Below are 18,770 nucleotides of genomic sequence, written 5' to 3' on the forward strand. Positions count from 1 at the left end.
TTTTAATTTCAGCGATAATCAAGGTTGAGACTTTTACTTTGTTCACGTTCATATTCTTTATGTGTCCGAATATGAATTGTGGTTAGTTGATTATAATAATAAAAATTGGTAGTTATTAGAAGTAATGATTCAATGCAATCATTCAATTAAGAATATAGGTGGAACCTAATTAAATCCTAAAATCGATCTTGAAACTTGTGACGGAGTAAGTTTCGAATTTCAAAAATTGAGAAATTAATTTCAACGGATAAGTTCTAAAATTTGGGCCGACCCGAAACTAGTCATTCCTAGAAACTACGCACGATGAACGCATGCGCGTTCATGTTGAATTTTCAAAGTAAAACCGCATCTAGATGCCTCAGGTAGCTGGAGAAAAGTTTCTCAAGGCTGACTCGTGTACATAGCACAATAGACCAGTAGCTTGGTCTCCACCCTAAGTAGAATCATGGACTCTTGCGTCCCAACGATCATAACGCTTTTGTCATGCCCCTTTTGATTGGGCCGCGCAAAGAAAACATGAGATGCTATGAAGATATAACGTGTACATCTTGACTCGATCAAGATCATTGCACTGCCATATGAAGACAGCATCGCCTGTAACAATCAGCAATCATGCACGATGAAGACAAAGCCACATGTACATTCAACAATTAATGCCCCAGTTGAAGACAAACACCCCACGTCCAGTCTGAATTGGGCGTTAGCAATAAGTAACTGTCAAACTTGTCTTCAAGGAAGTTAAGACTTTTCCAAATGGTTTGGTGGAGATTATGCTAAATTTGGCGGGAGTCCCATGGACCAGAATCAGATGATAAAGAAAGAAAGCTAAAGGCCAAAAGGGCCCAAATACACATTCAGGTCCATTGATCTTGGAAGCTTAATCCATAACGAAGCCCACTAGCCCACTTTAATTGAATGACGCGTTGAAGTTGTAATGCTAGAAGAGAAATGATGGCATGCATCATCTTTCACCCAGTGACTCCTTACATACCTTTGTTCTTAAACATGAATTTGCATTTGGAATTTCTTTTAAAGACCAATTTGTATCTTAATCAATGGGCCATGCTATGATGACTGTCCATTGTCATTTTGACAGTGGATGGTCAAATCCCAGCCACAAATTCTGTTGTGGCTGGCTCATAAAACTAAGAAAAAAAAGAGAATGTTAAATTTTTTTTGTGGATTGCATAACACAATCACACTGCCATGCACAGTGTGAATGTCATGCAATCCTTTCCTAAATCAATTGTCCCAGTAACCTTATTATCGAAAGTACCTTTTCTTTCCAAGAGTGCTCCCTCTCAATTCCTAAATTACCACACTCATAACCTCCCAAAACGAAGGGAAAAACAGGGTATATGTTGTGACCTACAACAGCCTCGTAAGTAGACAAGTCAATGTCAACTAGATCTTTCTTCAGTACACTGAAGACCCCTAGCCAGGGCCAGCAAATCCCGCCAACCATTCCCCACCCTCATCGCCATTTTTGTCAATGGTGGGATGGTGACGGCGAGAGCTTGCAACTCTCCCGCCTACTTCACTCTTCTTTTTACTTTTTTTTTTAAAATTTTAAAGTTGATATTAAATATCATTTTTAGCGAAAAAAAGTCTACGTAAGCATCAGTCAGCCAAATGGACTGAAGTGATATAAATACAAAAGGTTTATAGCTGGTTTGACAAAAAAAAAAATTAAGACCGAATTAACACAGTTGCAATAGGTTTATGATGTTTTCAGTAATTCTCTCATTCTTTTTTTTATAAACATATAATATATAGAAATTGCACAATTCTCTCTTTCACTTTTTTCTTATCTCTTTTGATATTTTATGATCGAATTTTATTTTATCAAGGTAAAATAGTAAAATGTGACGCTTGCATAAAAGAACCTCTTTTTTCTTTTGCTTTCCTTTTGTTTACATAAGTTACAAGAAGAAGAAGGGAGATAACATATGAACATTTCAATAGTTAGACTTCATGGTAATAAATAAGCACAGGCAAGACCGACCCTCTTGGCCCGGGAGAGGAAACTAGGGCGGCGAAGGGATTTAAATCCCAACAACGGCCAAAAAAAATATTGCATGATCTTCAAATCACGTCAATCAAATCTTATTTCAAACACGAATCATGCGAGTCCTACATGACGACCGATTTTTGTTAATGGTCGGGACAGTTTTGGCCCACATGATTTACGATTCATGTAATAACTTCACAAAAGAGGCAAAGAGGCGGGATCAGATCCCAAAAAAGTTAACAAAAACTGCTATCTTATTCCAAGAGATGACTCGTTCTACGACGAGGCACATCCAAATCGATACTATTACTGTGACGGCATATTAACGAAACTAAATTGTCTTCATCAGGTCTCCCCCAAAGTGGACAGGAATCGAAGTTGTTTCAACAAGGTGGCATGTCCGGTGGTGGCAACAGCAAGTGGGTGTTCGGGGGAACTCCATTCCTCACGATGAACGCTGTGTCCATGCCCCATACCATGTGCCGCTCTATGTGGCAGTGCATGAACCACACTCCTGCCCAATTTTTGTCCCAACCAGAATCAATAATTATCTATCTACTCAATAGATGTCTGTATAAATGGCTTTGTGTGTATTATGGGTGTATTCATCCACCATCAACAGGAATAACGATACAAATGGTTCTTGAGCTTTGAGCCAATGTGTAATGTGATCACTAAACTTTTATTTTGTTTAATGTGGTCCTTGAACTTTGGCTTCATATTTAATGTGATCCCTGAAATTTTAATTTGTTCGGTGTAGTCCTTGAACTTCTGGTACATGTTCAATGAAGTCTCTATACTATATGAAAATGTTTAATGCAGTCCTTCCATTGATATAAGATCGGGGACAACATTGAACATTTTCATATGGTACAGGGACTAAATTGAACAAAGTTCGGGGATTACATTGAACAAATTAAAAATTCATGGACTGCGTTGAATAAACTAAAAATTCAGGAACCACATTGCATATTGGGCTAAAGCTTAAGGAGCACATTAAACAAAATTAATAATTTAAAGACCACATTGCATATTGAGCCAAAGTTCATATGGCCAAGGTAATACCGATAGATATTAACACAAATAAAGCGTCTAAGTCAAACATTAGTTCAAACTCACCAGGATTGTCCGCCCTAAATCTGATCGCAGCCCATCCATTCTTCGGCACCGCAATGGTGTTCTGCAAAGGTGGATCCACTAGATTATAATTCAAAGGATCCTTCTTGATGTCGAAGTTCCCGAGTCCCCAGCCAACGACGTAAAAGCTATATCCATGCAGATGCATCGGGTGATCGGTCCCGCCTACCAAGTTCGTCCCCTGGAAGACAAGCTCCACGGTCGAGTTATACTTCAATACCTTCACCTCCGTCCCGCGCTTTGGCGTCTCCAAGCTCAACGGCAAGACGTCGGCCGTGAAATTGAAGACATACGGTGGAAAGCTGGGGAAACGGGCTCCGTACACGCCATTGATGCTGTAATAATAAGCTTGGAGGATGTCGATCGAGGGGTTCGTGAAGCTTATGTTGTTCAGGCTTGCGGCGAGACGTGACCCGTTGGGGCCCGCGCAGGAATTGTTTGGGCAAGGGAACGTGTTCACAGAGACTGTAAAGATGAAATGGTTGGTTATGTTCCTGGGGACGTCGACGGGATACTTGTCGCTTGCTAAGCTGCGGAGGCTGCCGGTGAAATTGACCGATGCGGAAGTGTCATTGTAATAAGGAAGTCGCGGCAAAGGAGGCGGTGAGGTGGGAGCGTACTTTCCAGAGTACTCCACCACGGCCGTGGTGGTTGTGTTATCGAAAGTCACATTGAACGTACTGGAATAAACCCTAGCGGCCATATAATAGTGGTCGGGGTTTTGGTTGGCTTTAAGGAGGACGTCGATGGTTTGACCGGGAGATATTGTGATGGTATCTCTCGTTAGTGGCTTAGTGTAGCTTGCGTCTGTCGCGACGACGGTGACACTGTGTTTGGCAATGGAGAAGAAGAGGAGGTCTTGCATGGCCGCGTTGATTAGTCGCAGCAAGTACGTCTTGCCTTGCTCAACCCTTAGTTTGAAGGTATCTGAAACAAAATTACACCGTCACTAATTATAAACATACGGATGGAAAACTGTAGAGAAGATACGAATTTTTTTTTGTCTAAGCCAACAATAGTTTATGCACAAAGTCCAACCCGTATGAATATTCCATTTAAGCAACAATACATCTTAGCATAGTAAACCACCATTTCTTGTTTTGATGGTTGAATTTATAGCATAACAATTATCATTATATTGTTCAATAGCCTTAGGAGGGAGATGGGTCTGCATCAGGAATGAGACCGACATTTTTCAAATTAAGGAACAAGAAAATGATATAAGACGATGGCTACAACTCTTGCCAACCCTAAAAATTTACAATTATGAAGTTACAAGATGCATATAATTTCATTTTAGGACGTCCCTATGGCTCGTCCAGCTTTTGGAAAGTTATATGGCTTTCGAAAGCAAGTAGATGCAGGGTCACGTGCTTATATATCATGGTGTATGCATGCATTAAAGACTATGGGAATCTCTTGCGAAAGCTAGCAACTATGGGTGCAGGAGATATAGTTAAATTTTACCGTTAATTTTCATCACACTAGGCAACCTTAGTGCCTCTACTTGTTGATATGTGGAAAACCCATGTAAGAAAGCGGAAGAACGATGAAATAAAGTTAGACCAAGAAGAACACGAAGACGAAGACGATGAGTTCAAACGTGTCGTCTCTGACCTTGCTTTGAGCATGGGTATAGATCACCCGGTTGACCATTGATGGTATAGGCATCGGAAATATTTGGATCTCCTCCGGTTCTGAGCATTTCATCATACACCTCCATTATCGGTTTCTTCCACCATTCTCCTGCACAATTATCGTTGCGTTTAGAATTTTTGAAATGATCGAAGGACTAGTCGTGCTTCACCGCTGGTTTGAGCCATAGCTCGCCGGCCGCGCGGACACCTCGGTTACAAAAAAAAAAATTATGTTGAAATCACAAGCACACATTAATCACTCGAGGATTTTTGTAGGGTACCTAATATGATAGGCACTTCAGCATCGGGTTTCGGAAAAGGGTAGGTCGAATCTTTTTTGGGGTAAATAACAATGGCTCCATGCACGGTGGCTCTTGACCAATCACTGTGAGCATGCCACCATAAGGTCCCTTCTTCCGTGGAGAATATTACTTTCTGACTAAACTTAGCTCCAGGCTGTATTGGACATTGGGTTATGTATTCTGGTCCATCGGACCATGGATATCTCGGTTGCTTCACGCCGTGCCTACCATAAAATCATCCACCATTCAGTTAGGACAAATTTTCAAGCAGCCATGGGATGACGCTGAGAAATAGTTCTTGAGAACCTTATCTATTAGAACAAGGTAACGAAAAGTCGTTGAAAAAAGCTGCCTGGAGATCTACTAAAAAAGGACAAGGTCTTCATCTGGTTTGCAATGGGCTTGGCATAATGAAATATATGACTAATGACTTTGAGAGGAAAATTACCAAAAAAGTCCTAAATCTATTGAAATTGTGTCTATTCAGTTTTGAACCTTTTATATTTATGTCAATTCAGTTCAGCCTATCAATTTTGATTAGAAATTGCTAATATGGCGCTACTTGTGCTAACATGGAAATTTTTAGTTATTTTAAAATTTATTCCGAATTTTTTTCCTCCAGCTGGTGGCCGGGGTCCAACGACTCACCGGCCTTAGGCGAAGCTCGCCTAGATCTAGCGATTCTTGGCCTCGCTAGTGATTGGCGAGTCATCGGACCTCGGCGACCGGTTAGAGGAAGAAGAAGAAGATAACAAAGGAAAAAAAAAGAAAAAAAGAAAAAAAGATAAATAACTAAAAAAATGAAAATATTATTAAAAATTATCACGTCAGCGATTTTAGGTCAAAATTGGGCGGATGGACTGAATTGGCACAAGTGTAAAAATTTTACGACTGAATTGACACAATTGCAATAGGTTTATGACTTTTTTTGAGTTCTCCCGACTTTGAGTGCCTATGTATTGTAAATCAGTGGATTGTACGTTATGACAAGGAAGACATTATAAATTACTTTCACGTATAAAAGGTCACTTCTATCTAAGAACCGCAATGAGTTTATTCCTATATACTAATGATGGGATCACTTTCAAGATGACGCTTCATAATGTGAATGCTGAAAAATACTATTCATACCAGTGAATGGTGATGTTGTATTTTGCCTTATTATAGACATCAACGATGATGGTATCGCCTTTGTGCACGTACAGAGTCGGCCCGGGAAATTGCCCGTTCACCGTCAGGATGTTCTTCGTGCTACATAATCTCCTGTACGGAGTTTCTTCGACCTGTAATATTTCACGCACTTGAGCAACATGAAACCTAGCCGTCCAATCCCGGTATGCATGCATACGATGTCGCGGAAATTGGCGGTATTAACACTCATTCGAACTTACCACGAACGTGTGACGAACCAAGGCTTTGCATCGGAGAATGCTGACGAGGAAGAGTAGAAACCCTACGTATTGTGCTCTTGATGACTTCATGGAGATTGACTTGACAACGAGATGGTGGCTGGGGCTCGATTATTTGGAGATTAAGCCGAGCGTGAGAGGTATTTATAAGGCTCAGAGAAAGGCTGGGGCTGGCGGGGGACACGTGGAAGTGGGGACGCGGATGATTTTGTCAACGTTTAGACAGGACATTATAACGGCATGCTTTGGTAAGACGAGAAAACCAGCGGCAAATATTGTTACATGCTGGTTAACCTTCCTAGGTACCCTGGCCAGGGGAAGATTAACGAATTCTCACACAACAGTTATTTCCTGACTAACGTTATGGATGACCATAGTTCCATGTCATCACTTTAAACTTGACTTTTTCCTCCTAAATTGGTTTTCCTCTTCATCCTCTATGCTGCTACTAGCTTCGTATAGCAGTCAATTAATTTACTTTGACTGATGTTAATGATCTTATGAGATTTATTACCCTAGGTACGACGTTCTTAATCAAGCAATGCAACTAACGGAAGCACTCATTTCGTAAACTAGCTACACTGTTCATCTACGGCGTTGCGAGTCAAGGTGTTCGTTTTCTGGTCTCTAGTGAAGTATTTTTTTTTTTTAATGTGTGTGTTTGCTAGTCAAATGAGGTGAAAAATCATAGTCAACAATCGGAATATGGAAAATACGGTAAAATCGTCTAAAAAATCATGAACCTATTGCACTTTTGCCAATTCAGCGCAAAAGGAAGAATGAGGAAAAAAAAAGAAAAAAATCACAAAAATATTAAAAGATTATTAAAATTTGTCCACGTCGGCGTCGGCCGTGCCACATAGGACAACCGGCGTCTACGTCCGCTCATTCTGACAAAAAATTGACCGAATGGACTCAACCGACATAATGTGAAAAGGCCTAGGACTCAATTGGCAAAGTTGAAAAACTTATGATTGAAGTGGCGACAGTACAATAGGTTTAGGACCTTTTTTTGACAATTCTCCTCGAAAAGATTATGTTGCCTACCATAGAAATAAAATCATCCACGTCTCGTTATCGACATGTTTTTTCCTTGAGATCTCAAGTGGGAATGTTAAATTTTCCAAGCCTTTAGATGAGCATCCATTCATGAACTCAACAGCTCTCTAAGTCTCAATGCCTTCATTGACTTGAAAAGTCGAAGTACCTTCACCAGTCCGGTGAATTGCAGGGTTGGCTAGACAATCCTTATCAACAGAGATTCGAATAGTTAGGATAATAATTCCATCGATCTCGCCTAATTCTTTTAATCACAGGTTAATTTGAATGGATGCAGAGCCACTATGGAGGGAAAATAAAAATAAAAAGGTGTGTCGTGCAGCAATCGCTCTCTGGAAAATTGACATGTCATTGTAATACACGTAACCCACGTCCAATAATAACTCGCACTTTCGAGCCAGGATCATGGAAAAAATTGGCTGTAATCAAATTTCCGCCCACCAAAGCCAACGCTTCGAGGAAGACTCGCTAACCGCATTTGAGAACCAAGGAAAATTCAAATCCATGCTGATGACACGTTAGTCACAACACGTGTTCCATAACCTTTTTCTCCGCGGTGATTAGTCTTATCCACCGCGTTACGTCTGTTGAAATATCTTGCTTTGCTTGACTATGTGTTTATATGCTTTTTGCATACATACGGTCACCCTCCATCTATTAAAGCAAGAACCCCTGAACTGAAATCTTTTAGGCCTCTTATTTGCCTTCCCATTGGATGTTTCTACACTGTAGTCTTATGCCATAATCTAGGCTGCATACAAGGGAGAATGGTTGGATATTTAAATTTTAGATCGTGCATTCATCTAACAGTTTAAGAAGTTTAATCATTTTGATCTAGCTTGCCAGTGAGAGGGAATATTGAAATATCTCACATCAGTTAAATACGGGTCTATATGCTCTTTATATATATGTAATTTTTCATCTACTTGTTAATTTAAGTTATTGGGTTCGACTTTCTTATCAGCATCATCCATGAAATGAATCTACACGACACTCTTTTTCGGGTATCGGACTTTGAGGAAGAAAATAAGGGCTTATAAAGATTTGAACTTAGGGTCTCCCTCTCTAATACCATGTGAGATTTTGTGGGATCACTTGATAATTATTTTAAAAGAGCTTAAATTGTTAGAGGAAAGCCATACTCAAGAGTATAGTCAGCCAATGTAGGCCTCCTTCTCTCAAATAAAATTAGCTCAAATGCTTGCCTCAATAAAAATGGATATATAATTTGCGCAATTCACTTCCTTGTGATTATGCCATAACCCATCTTCGAAACATTAGTACTTAAAAAATCTCAATACAATAAATTGATTCATCCAATTGGTATCAGTTATTAGGAAAGAAACTGGTAGCAATCCCTCGTAGTTCAATCCATTTACTTATTTTGACTCGAGCCTTGTTCTTTTCAAGTTTTGTGCTTTATTCACAGTGACCTTGGATCTCCACAGCGACCAGGTCTTGTTTTTGCATGTGTTAATAATACTCCTTATCGGCGGCTCTTGCTTTACAATGATGTCTTTATGGAAACAACACATGAGGAAACCCCATAGCTTGCTCATTCCACTTGTTGAAAACAGCTAAGATTTCTTTATTCTTTTTTTGGATTTGCCGGACATAATCATTGAGTTAACAGGCTTAAACAGCGATGACCTCAAAAATGGAAATAATTTTTTATTCTATTTTCTAAACGAGTTTTAGAGAATCAGAATGCGTTTGGTAATTAAACAAAATTTCTGTTCTCGGAACAAAAATGGGTTTGATAACTACATGAAATTTCTGTTCTCGGGAACAATTTCTCTTCCCAATTTTATCCATTTATGCCAACCAATTATGTCTTATCATTACAAAGTCAATCTATCTAGCTTCACTAATAAAATGATTATGGATGATGCATCATCCACAATTAGTCTATTTATTTTGTGGAGCATAAAGACATATGCATGATCATTAAGAAGGAACATAAGCTGAATAAGCAATTTGCACTTAAATTCCACAAATTTTCACTTAAATTAGCTTGTGAAAGAATTGTCAAACACATGTTGGGCTTGCAGGAGGTTTCACACTTGATCTCTTCTCTCTTTTAGTTTTGAAATTTGTAAAAATTCTAGATCTACATTTCATGAAACAAATTGTGCAATCGATGAGGAAAGTCAGGTTTTGAGGGAAAATCAAGATTACAATTCGTAAAACGCGAAGCGAGCAGGTGGGCATCAAAAATGGAAAAAAAAAATAAGCAGAGACAGGAACAAATGGGAAAAATACGCAAAGGCAAGCGTTAATCAAGCAAAGCGGGGACCAAATGGGACAGTGTTCGAGCAACGGTGTTCATTCGAGGCCGATGAGGGCAGCCCTCGCCCGTGTCAAGGAATAAAAGGCTGGCGAAGGTGACCTTGCTTGAGGTTGAACCCAAATTGACAAGGATGACTCTTGCTCGAGGCTGATTAGGGCGGTCTTTACCCGGATCCGTGAGGGTACCCTCACTTGAGGCCAATGAGGTTGGCTCTTGCCTAGATTGCTTAGGGCCGCTTCAAGCGAGATCCTTGGGAAAGAGACGCCGAGAAAACTGAATGACAAAACGAAACTCACTGGAGTCATGCAACAAGGGCGGAGGACATCGGTGGTAGAGCTACCCGGTTGAACGACGGGAGTGGCGGACGAGCGAGGGGCGCGGGCTGGTCGAGTGTTCTTCCCTAAGGCTCCTTCCTTTATTTATTTATTTTTTGTCTAGGGAACAAAGTGAGATCCTTCCCTGAGCCTTCTCATTTTATTGATCTTGTTTCTCAAAAGTGATTATGGAACAAAGAATCAATTTTTTTAATTTTTGTTCTAGGCTTTTTTTTTTTTTCAATTGAAGCTCTCTTCGAACCATTTCTAATGATTGAGCCTATCCCATCGTGGGTAAGGGGGAAGAGGGATCCATTTTCTTCTAAAAGAGCCTATTTGGGGTACAAAATTAGAGAATCTGAATGATTATCAAACAGGTCTTTAGTATATATCAAGACATTTATGTGAAAACCTAAATGAACCCCGGTGGTCTATAGTATCCCACTAATAGACAACTTTAAAAAAGTGCAATTAATGTAAATAAGGCATCTATATCTTTATATCTTGGCTTTTGCGTGAGGTTTCCATAAGATTTGTTGAATAAAATGTCGGAGTCAAGGAAAATTCATGCTAGTAGCTAGCCCATCTGCTTCGTCAGTATCATGCACTCACTTTCATAAAGTCTCTGCCCAGTGATTTCTCAACTACAAGAGAAGCGAGCAATGTTGCATCGAAATCTATTACAAGCTTCATTTTGTAGTAGTCCTTACAAATTGATTGCATGAGATTGCGATCCATGAAACAACGATTTGAAATGCATGTAAGACCAGTGTAATAGTCGCTTTAGAAACCACAAGACCACCCAATCAACAATTCAGCATTGCAGTGCGTGTTGCATCGAAACCTAATACAAGATTTATCACTCGTAATCCTTACATTGGAGTACAAGAGATTTCGGTCCATCAAACAACCTAAAAAGCACGCAAGACAAGTGTAATTGTCGCTTTAGAAAGCAAAAGACCACCAAACCTAGAATTCGACATTGCGGCTTGAAGATTGTCGCGACGTTCCTCTTAAAGCGAAAACGATGGGCAGAGTTGCCATGTTCTCCTCCTCACAGGCATCGATCTATCCGACTTCTCCTGTGTAAATCCACTAGCGATGCATTGAGCAGAATTCCACAAGCAAACCAAGTGATGAAAATGAGACCTCTCGTTCCGAGGCGTAGGATGGAAATCCTACTAGAATCTCTATCCGATTAGCTTATGAGTAAAGGATGAGTTTTACAGGTTTGTCCGATATATGTTAATATAATATCTAACTCCCTCATTTTGGTAGGACTCTTTTGTAAATTTAATATGTAAAAGAAGTTTAAACTTCATATTTGTTAGCTTTCGTCATGATTGATTATTGAACTAGTATTGATTTTCGTTCCCTCTAATGGTGTTTCTTTCTTCTCTCTTCTATCTATTTTGTTAAACAAATCGTGGGAGGGTGTCACACGAAAAGAATCCTACGGCAGGGATGTAGTGTAACACGAAATAGTTAATACATCTTAATTGGCTGGTAATACAATGATTTTGGCTTTTGAATTAACGTGAATTCCAATGGATATTGCCGCTTTAGACTTAGATTGTATCTTAGTGATTTTAACAAGTAAAGGTATTGGACCCCTATTGCATTTGCCCAACTGGTGGTATTAGAGTTGATGGTTGATTGATGGCTCACTCCATATGTATATCATTGTCTGGTAAATATCTCAGTGAAGGAAAATGTTAGATGAGGATGGTACGCCCTCCTCCCCGGCCCCCCAACCCCTCTTCGCTAAGCTTAGCTTGGCTAAGGTGATTGGAGTTGGAGTATGAGGTGTGGATGCCATCCCCATCGACAGCTGCCAAACTTGGTGAGCCAAGTTGGAGACTCTCGAGTTTATGTAACATCAGTGCAGAAGGATACTAATAATTGAGGGGAGCAGACTCTAATGCTAGCGACTCATACGTGAGAGGGAAATTTGTTAAGATACATGTTCAAAGGCGATAAACGAAAGTCTCGCAACTTAATTGCAGTGAAATACTGTTATTCCTCCTCACGTGAGAAACTCCCCCCCGTTGTTGGGGGGGTGGTGGTGGTGGTGGTGGTGGTGGTGGTTCAATGGAATGAGAAGGGGCGGCCCGGTCGTATACTCGACATATGTGTGCCCTAGTTTATTTACGCGTGAGAGGAAAATTTATTAAGACTCGTGTTCGAAGGAGGTGTGGGATAAGCGTACAGCCATCATCCTGAAAGGCATCGGTCCCAATCAGCCAGCTGGCTTTTGACCACACAATATGTTTTTTTATTTGTTGCTTCCAGAATGACATCTCATTGTCCATCGCAGGAAGAAAAGCGAAACCGACCGGGGAATCCTGGCTGGCACGTGGGCTGCCTAAGAATCGTGGAAATGATGGTAAGGATGTCATCATGTCATGTAGGTCAATTCGTAGCAATCGTGAACTCTCTCATACGTGCAATCAAATATCTTTGTTTTGACCTAGTCGAGAATCGTAACGTAACTAAAAAAAAAAGAGAGAAAGAGAAAACTACCATCTCAAATCAGGACAATTTGAAAGAAGATTTATCCAATCAGTTTTAGATTTATTCTATGAATGCAAATTCAATCTTATCTTTTGATTTTACCAATATAGTCTTACTTTTTCTGTAAAATTTTAATATAATCATTTGCGGTAATTTTTGTTGTTAACCGATGGCATAATTTGATAAAGAAGAAATCAGGAGAGAGGTTGAAAAGTCTTGATACCAACCATAGGTGGCAGCGTTGTGTTTGACACGACTTGTTAAAGAAAAATCAATCCAAAATCCACCAATATTATTTAGTTATTGAAGTAAGACAAAAACCAACGTTTTCTGGGTGTTGAGTAGAAGATTGAAATGTTTAATGCAATACGGAAATCAGTGGAGTTTGCGGAAAAAGTTGTTCTATAATCCACCGACTCGAAGAAATATGGAGGGTAGTCTGCAAAACTTGTTGCAATTCCGTGATCAACGGCCAAAATCACCAATCTAACCAGAAAATTATCCAAAAAATCTTAAATATATTATACTTTTATCAATTTAATCCTAAACCTTTTGATTTTATCAATTGAGATTTAAACATTTTCACGTTTTGTCAATTGAGTCCATTCGACTAATTCGGGTTGAAAATCGCTAATGTGGAAGCCGAACATCCTATGTGGCAAGGCCGGCGACGATGTAGATAATTTTTAATATATTTTAATAATTTTTCTAATTTCTAATCCGGAGAAAGAAGGATTTGATTCCCCAAACTGAACAAGTTTCGAGGCAAAATATGAAGTACAAAATCCAAAGAAAACTTGGAAGCAATGGCCCCAATATTATGCATATGGAAATGATTTCGAATGATTTTGTTCCTTGTGGAAAGCGCTAAACCCATGTTGAAATGCCCCATCTTAGGATTAGCCATATAATAGGCTTCAAATTAGTTTAGATAGGTTTAAGTACACTAGAAGTGCCAAAATTTGTGTACGACGCTCACTTTAGTGCTAAAACTTTCAAAACAATCACTTAAGCGCCAACTCTTTTAAAAAACAATCGCTTAAGTGCCAACTTTTTTTAAAAACAATAACTTCAGTGCCAACTTCAATTTGAGCTAACGTGGCTTGTCAGAAATCCGACACGAGCTATTTTTTATTAATATTTGAGCTGACGTGTCTCGGTGGAGTTCACCTTGAAGTGATTTTTTTAAAAAAATTGACACTTAACTAATCATTTTTTAAAAAAAAATTGGCACTTAAGTGATTATTTTGAAAGTTTTGGCATTAAAGTGATCATTTTCAAAAAATTTGGCGCTTAAATGATCGTTTTGAAAGTTTTGACACTAAAGTGAGCGTCGTACACAAGTTTTGACACTTGTAGTGTACTTAAGCCAGTTTAGATAAACCAAATTAGGGGCCAGCTCTATTGCCCTTACCACGAACTTATGACGAAGAGTAGCATCTTCACAGTAATGGGTGCCGGAGGACTAGCACGAGCCCTAGAATTTGAAGCACTTGAACTCCCACTAAGCTCTTCATTTCAATCAACAGAGAGAGAGAAAAAAAAGTATATGTGTTTTTCTTGCCCCTTAAGTTTAGCGGATTGCGGGAAGTGTTAATTTATACACTGCGAATAGGCTTCCCTACCTATTCGTCATCAAAATAGGCTCAATACCCGAAAAAACTCCAACTTTAGCATTTGTGGCAATTCTACCCAAAACTTCTTTTTGTCTCATAAAAAACTTCCAACTTTTATATTTGTCCCAATTCTACTCCAAACTTTTGCTTTGTTCCAATTCTACCAGCTTAGTACCAAAAAAACCCTCAACTTTAGCATATGTCCCAATTATATCCAATTTTTTTTTGTCTCATAAAAAACCTCAAACTGTTACTTTTGTACCAATTATACCATCATTAGCCATCCATCCATAATCACTTGATGCAGAATGTATTAGTAGTGTGTTTCTGGATTGATTGGATAGGCAGAAATCCAATCGGGAGGCGAAACGGTGATGTGCCAAGAATCGACGGACTAGGTCGATAACATCGGATCGGGCTTAAATTCGGTCGGCTAAAGCGAAAATGAGTCCCGATAAATATTCACGGCTTTGGGCCATCACTAAAGATGGATTTTTCTATTTTTTATAGTATTCTTGGGATTTATTTTACTATTAATGGGAGTTTTGTAATTTTGGATTTTGATAGTTAGAATCCTCCTAAGGTTAGGATTAGGGTTAACACCCTATAAAAGGTGTGTTTATTGTGTTTTTGGGGATGATTATTATCATTTTATTATCAGACTTTTCGAGATTAAGTAAGGATTTGAATGTTATTTTCTTTGAACGCTGCGTCATTACCATTAGTCAATCTTATGTGGCATTTTCACGTTGTTAATGAATTACACGTCAGTAAAACTTTTCTTTTGTAGTTTGCTTCCACTACATATTTCCGGGAGATATAGAGTCACTTAAGACGGCACATTTCACATTCTCTACGCCACTCAACAGCCCAAAAAACGGCTAGACATGGAGATATTTGGACTAACGATCTAAAACCTTGTCGTCCCTAAAACCTACTATTTCCAAATTTAGAAGATTCATTGGTAAGTTCAGCGAGGAAACTCGATTCACGTAGGATTAACTAACGGTGATTATACCTTACCAAAAAAAAACTAACGGTGATTATAGACGGAAGACCGATGGTGGTAGAATTGGGATAAAAGTAAAAGTTGAGGGTTTTTTATGGACCAAAAAAAGTTTTGGATATAATTGGGATAGATGCTAAAGTTGAGAGATTTTTTGGGTATTAGATTGGTAGAATTTCGAAAAAAGTAAAAGTTAGGGGTTTTTTTGAGAAAAAAATTGGATATAATTGTCACAAATGCTAAAGTTGAAGTTTTTTTTAGTATTAGGCCCATCAAAATATAATGTGGTCAGCTGAACCAAACACTTCCTCGGCTCACTATCTCGCATACAAATCGGTCTATGTTTTTTGTGGTGCTCATCGAAGAAAAAAGATAAAATTATAAAAAAAATCACAACCTTATTACAATTGTAACAATTCAGTCCTAAACCTTTTTATTGCTAATTGATCCTAAACATCTTGCATTTGTATCTATTCAGTCCATCAAGCCAAATTGGTCGAAAATAGCTAACATGGCGCGGCCTATCTTGACGTGGACAATTTTGAGTAATATTTTAATTTATTTTATTATTTATTTATTTTTCTTTCCTTTCTTCTTCCTCCAATCGATCGCCGAGGTCCGGCAATCGGGTAGAGGCGAGGGCAAGTTCGCCATTGGTCGGCAGGAGTGAGCTTTGCCAGAGGTTGGTGCAGATCGACCTCGTCAGCCCACGAAAACCGGCTAAAGGAAAAAGAAAGGGAAGAAAAAAAGAAAAATAAAAAATAAAAAATTTCAAAAAAATATTAAAATATTATTGCAAATTGCCTAGGTTAGCATTGGCTGTGCCACATCGATGATATCCATCCAGAAATGATCGGATGGACTATGTTAGCACAAATACAAAATGTTTAAGACTCAATCGGCCAAAAAAAAAAAAAAGTTTATGACTAAATTGGCACAACTATAATAAGTTTAGGATTTTTTTTTTGTTATTCTCCCGAAGAAAAATCAAAGGTAAATTCAATGGATTGGTCGAGCGGTTAAGCTTTTGGTTTAGATGCCACAGTTTTAACCAAACCACAACGTTCCCCATACTCGTGAACCGGAGGCTCCCCGTGCATATGCGAGGATCATTTGAGTCCAAAGATTTCAATACCTTGTGCTATGAAAAAGGGGGAACAAAAGCCAAAGATAACGACGACGGAAAAAAGCTTTGATTTCGAACGTGAGCCATTCGAGGGTTGGACCAGCACTCCCTCCGGCAGGACGGGTTATCTTTTTTGGCTTCTCCTAACGCGTGTCCCTTGTCACTCCCTTCTGCGGAGAGCGAAGGAGACGTTTTCCCCCCACGAGATTTTCATTTGATATCCGAGTTTTGTGGATCTGGTTTCAGTGGCTACCTCGCTACGAGAAACAGATAAAATCCTCGGGGAAAAGGTCCAAACACCTCTATGAGAAGGTCACCCAGAGCAAAACCCGTTCGATGTGGACACCTAAATATCTAGCTATCGTATTTAACCATTTATTGCATATGAAAATTAGGGATCGATCCCGACCAAAACTACCACAAACATTAATTTGCAGTGGCATTTGTATTATAGATATTTGGGACACTATAATAATATGTTCACATCAATATCATATTAACCAGCATGGTCATAAATTTGATGAGCAGGTTTAAGCAAGAAGGCGCTAAGCTTTATTGAATTTCCAACATCGAGTCCATAAGGACCAAGCCCCCATGAAAATTCGGCCAGCCCATGATTATGTGATGCGGCCCTTATTTGAAATAATGTTCACTTCATATGCTTATTTAAAACAAGGCCCAGTTCGTGTCTTTATTTGAAATTTAGCCTAACAATTTTGCCCATATAGGGGATAGTAGAGGGAGATATCCTAATTTTCTAGATTGAATGTATAGTATGTCTCCTCGGTCTAAAATAGGAATGCACAAAATTCCTTTTTCCTCTAATGAAGCCCTAGCACCATAACTATACAAATGAATCATTCACGCAAAAAAGGGGACGACAATATGCTCACATACACATACAAAAGAATGAAAATTGAATAAAAAATTATAAACCTTTTACACTTTTACCAATTCCATCATAAATCTTTTAATTTAATCAATTGAGTCATAAGCCTTTTCATATTTTTTCAATTGAGTCTATCCGGCCAATTGTCTAGAAATCCCTAACATGGACGCTAACAGTTTTACGTGGCACGATCGTCACCGATGCATATTATTTTTTATTATATTTCAATATTTTTCCGATTTTTTATGGTAGTGAGGCTTTTTCGTAGTTTTGGTGGGATATAAAAATTTGCATCATTTTCTTTCTCTAAGACAATTCTAAGGCTTATCAAACATGTTTTCCAATAAAGAGAGAGGTGGGAACGAAAAAAAATATATTGTAAACAAATTATTTGGGTGCTAACGGCATACCATTAAGTTTTTTCTTGTCTGATTTTTTTTTTTTTAGACTTTACTAGCATAACGATTTTTGGTGACTATGAAAGTATCAACATATTGTTGAACACGAATTCTTGAAAGTGTGAACCTCATAAGAATTTTTATTTATTTTTTATTTTTTTATGGCCCACAATAGGCTATTAACCTCACAATGAATTAAGGATAATTACATACCCATTTCTCTTTTTCTTTTCTTTTTTAAACAAAATCTATTTTAATCCTGTATCATGTTCTATTTCCGCAATTTCAAGAGAGAGAGAGACGAAGGACCAATGAACAGCCATGTCGATAAGTCGACGGAGTATATCAAACACCTTAGGTGAAAGGAGTAATTGACTGGACAAATTGAGCTATAGCCAAAAGATCATGGTGAAAGATGAAGGACGAAAATAGAAAGAAAACTCCAAGTTACTGGACCGAAATATAAAATACATTTGGTTCTAATAATTCTTTTTTTTTTGGTTAATACCACAAAAAACTTTAAATTGATACACCCATGAAAAATTTACCCAAAATTATTTTTGATCATAAAAATTTTCCAAATTGGTATGCTTGTGACAAACTTGCCCCAAACTAATTTTTTGACTACCATAAACTTCAAAGTAGTATATATGTGATAAATTTACCCTATGTTAGTCTCCATTAAATTTTATTATCAAATTACTGAGTGAATGACACGTGATCGTTAACGGGTGTACCAATTTGAGGTTTTACCCTCTATTTATCAAGGGTGTATCAATTTGAGGTTTTTTGTGTAATACCCAATTAAACGGAAACTAATGAAGGATCAGTTGTGGTATTTTTATGGTAAAAAATTTAGTTTGGGATACATTTATCACATGTGTATTAATTAAAAGTTTTTGGTGATAAAAAAATTTGAGATTAATTTGTCACATGTGTATCAATTTAAAATTATTGTGGTCAAATAAATAGTTTGCGGTAAATTTTTCACAAATGTACATATTTGAAATTTTTTGTAGTTAAACAAATAATTTAAAATAAATTTATCATATACATATATTA

General features: G+C 38.3%; 1 protein-coding gene across 1 annotated transcript; it reads right to left on the reverse strand.

Annotated features, from left to right (window-relative positions):
- Window positions 1–2,344: 2,344 nt before the first annotated feature.
- On the reverse strand, window positions 2,345–6,595 carry LOC115733499 (laccase-15-like). The gene is made up of 6 exons (XM_048275130.1): window positions 6,479–6,595; window positions 6,219–6,370; window positions 5,067–5,311; window positions 4,766–4,894; window positions 3,131–4,075; window positions 2,345–2,525 (listed from the first exon to the last, which is right to left on the reverse strand). The coding sequence occupies exons 1-6, from the start codon at window positions 6,566–6,568 to the stop codon at window positions 2,395–2,397; spliced, it is 1,692 nt and encodes a 563-aa protein (XP_048131087.1). The 5' UTR covers window positions 6,569–6,595; the 3' UTR covers window positions 2,345–2,394.
- Between the last annotated feature and the right edge of the window lie 12,175 nt (window positions 6,596–18,770).

Source organism: Rhodamnia argentea, chromosome 2 (genome assembly GCF_020921035.1).
Source record: "Rhodamnia argentea isolate NSW1041297 chromosome 2, ASM2092103v1, whole genome shotgun sequence".
In the NCBI taxonomy this organism is placed as follows: domain Eukaryota; kingdom Viridiplantae; phylum Streptophyta; class Magnoliopsida; order Myrtales; family Myrtaceae; genus Rhodamnia; species Rhodamnia argentea.

Coding starts and splice junctions, on each gene's coding strand:
- LOC115733499 (XM_048275130.1), bottom strand. CDS start 6,568: ATGAAGTCATCAAGAGCACAATACGTAGGGTTTCTACTCTTCCTCGTC. Junction 6,371..6,478: donor TGGTTCGTCACACGTTCGTG/GTAAGTTCGAAT, acceptor GAAATATTACAG/GTCGAAGAAACTCCGTACAG. Junction 5,312..6,218: donor TACAACATCACCATTCACTG/GTATGAATAGTA, acceptor ATTTTATGGTAG/GCACGGCGTGAAGCAACCGA.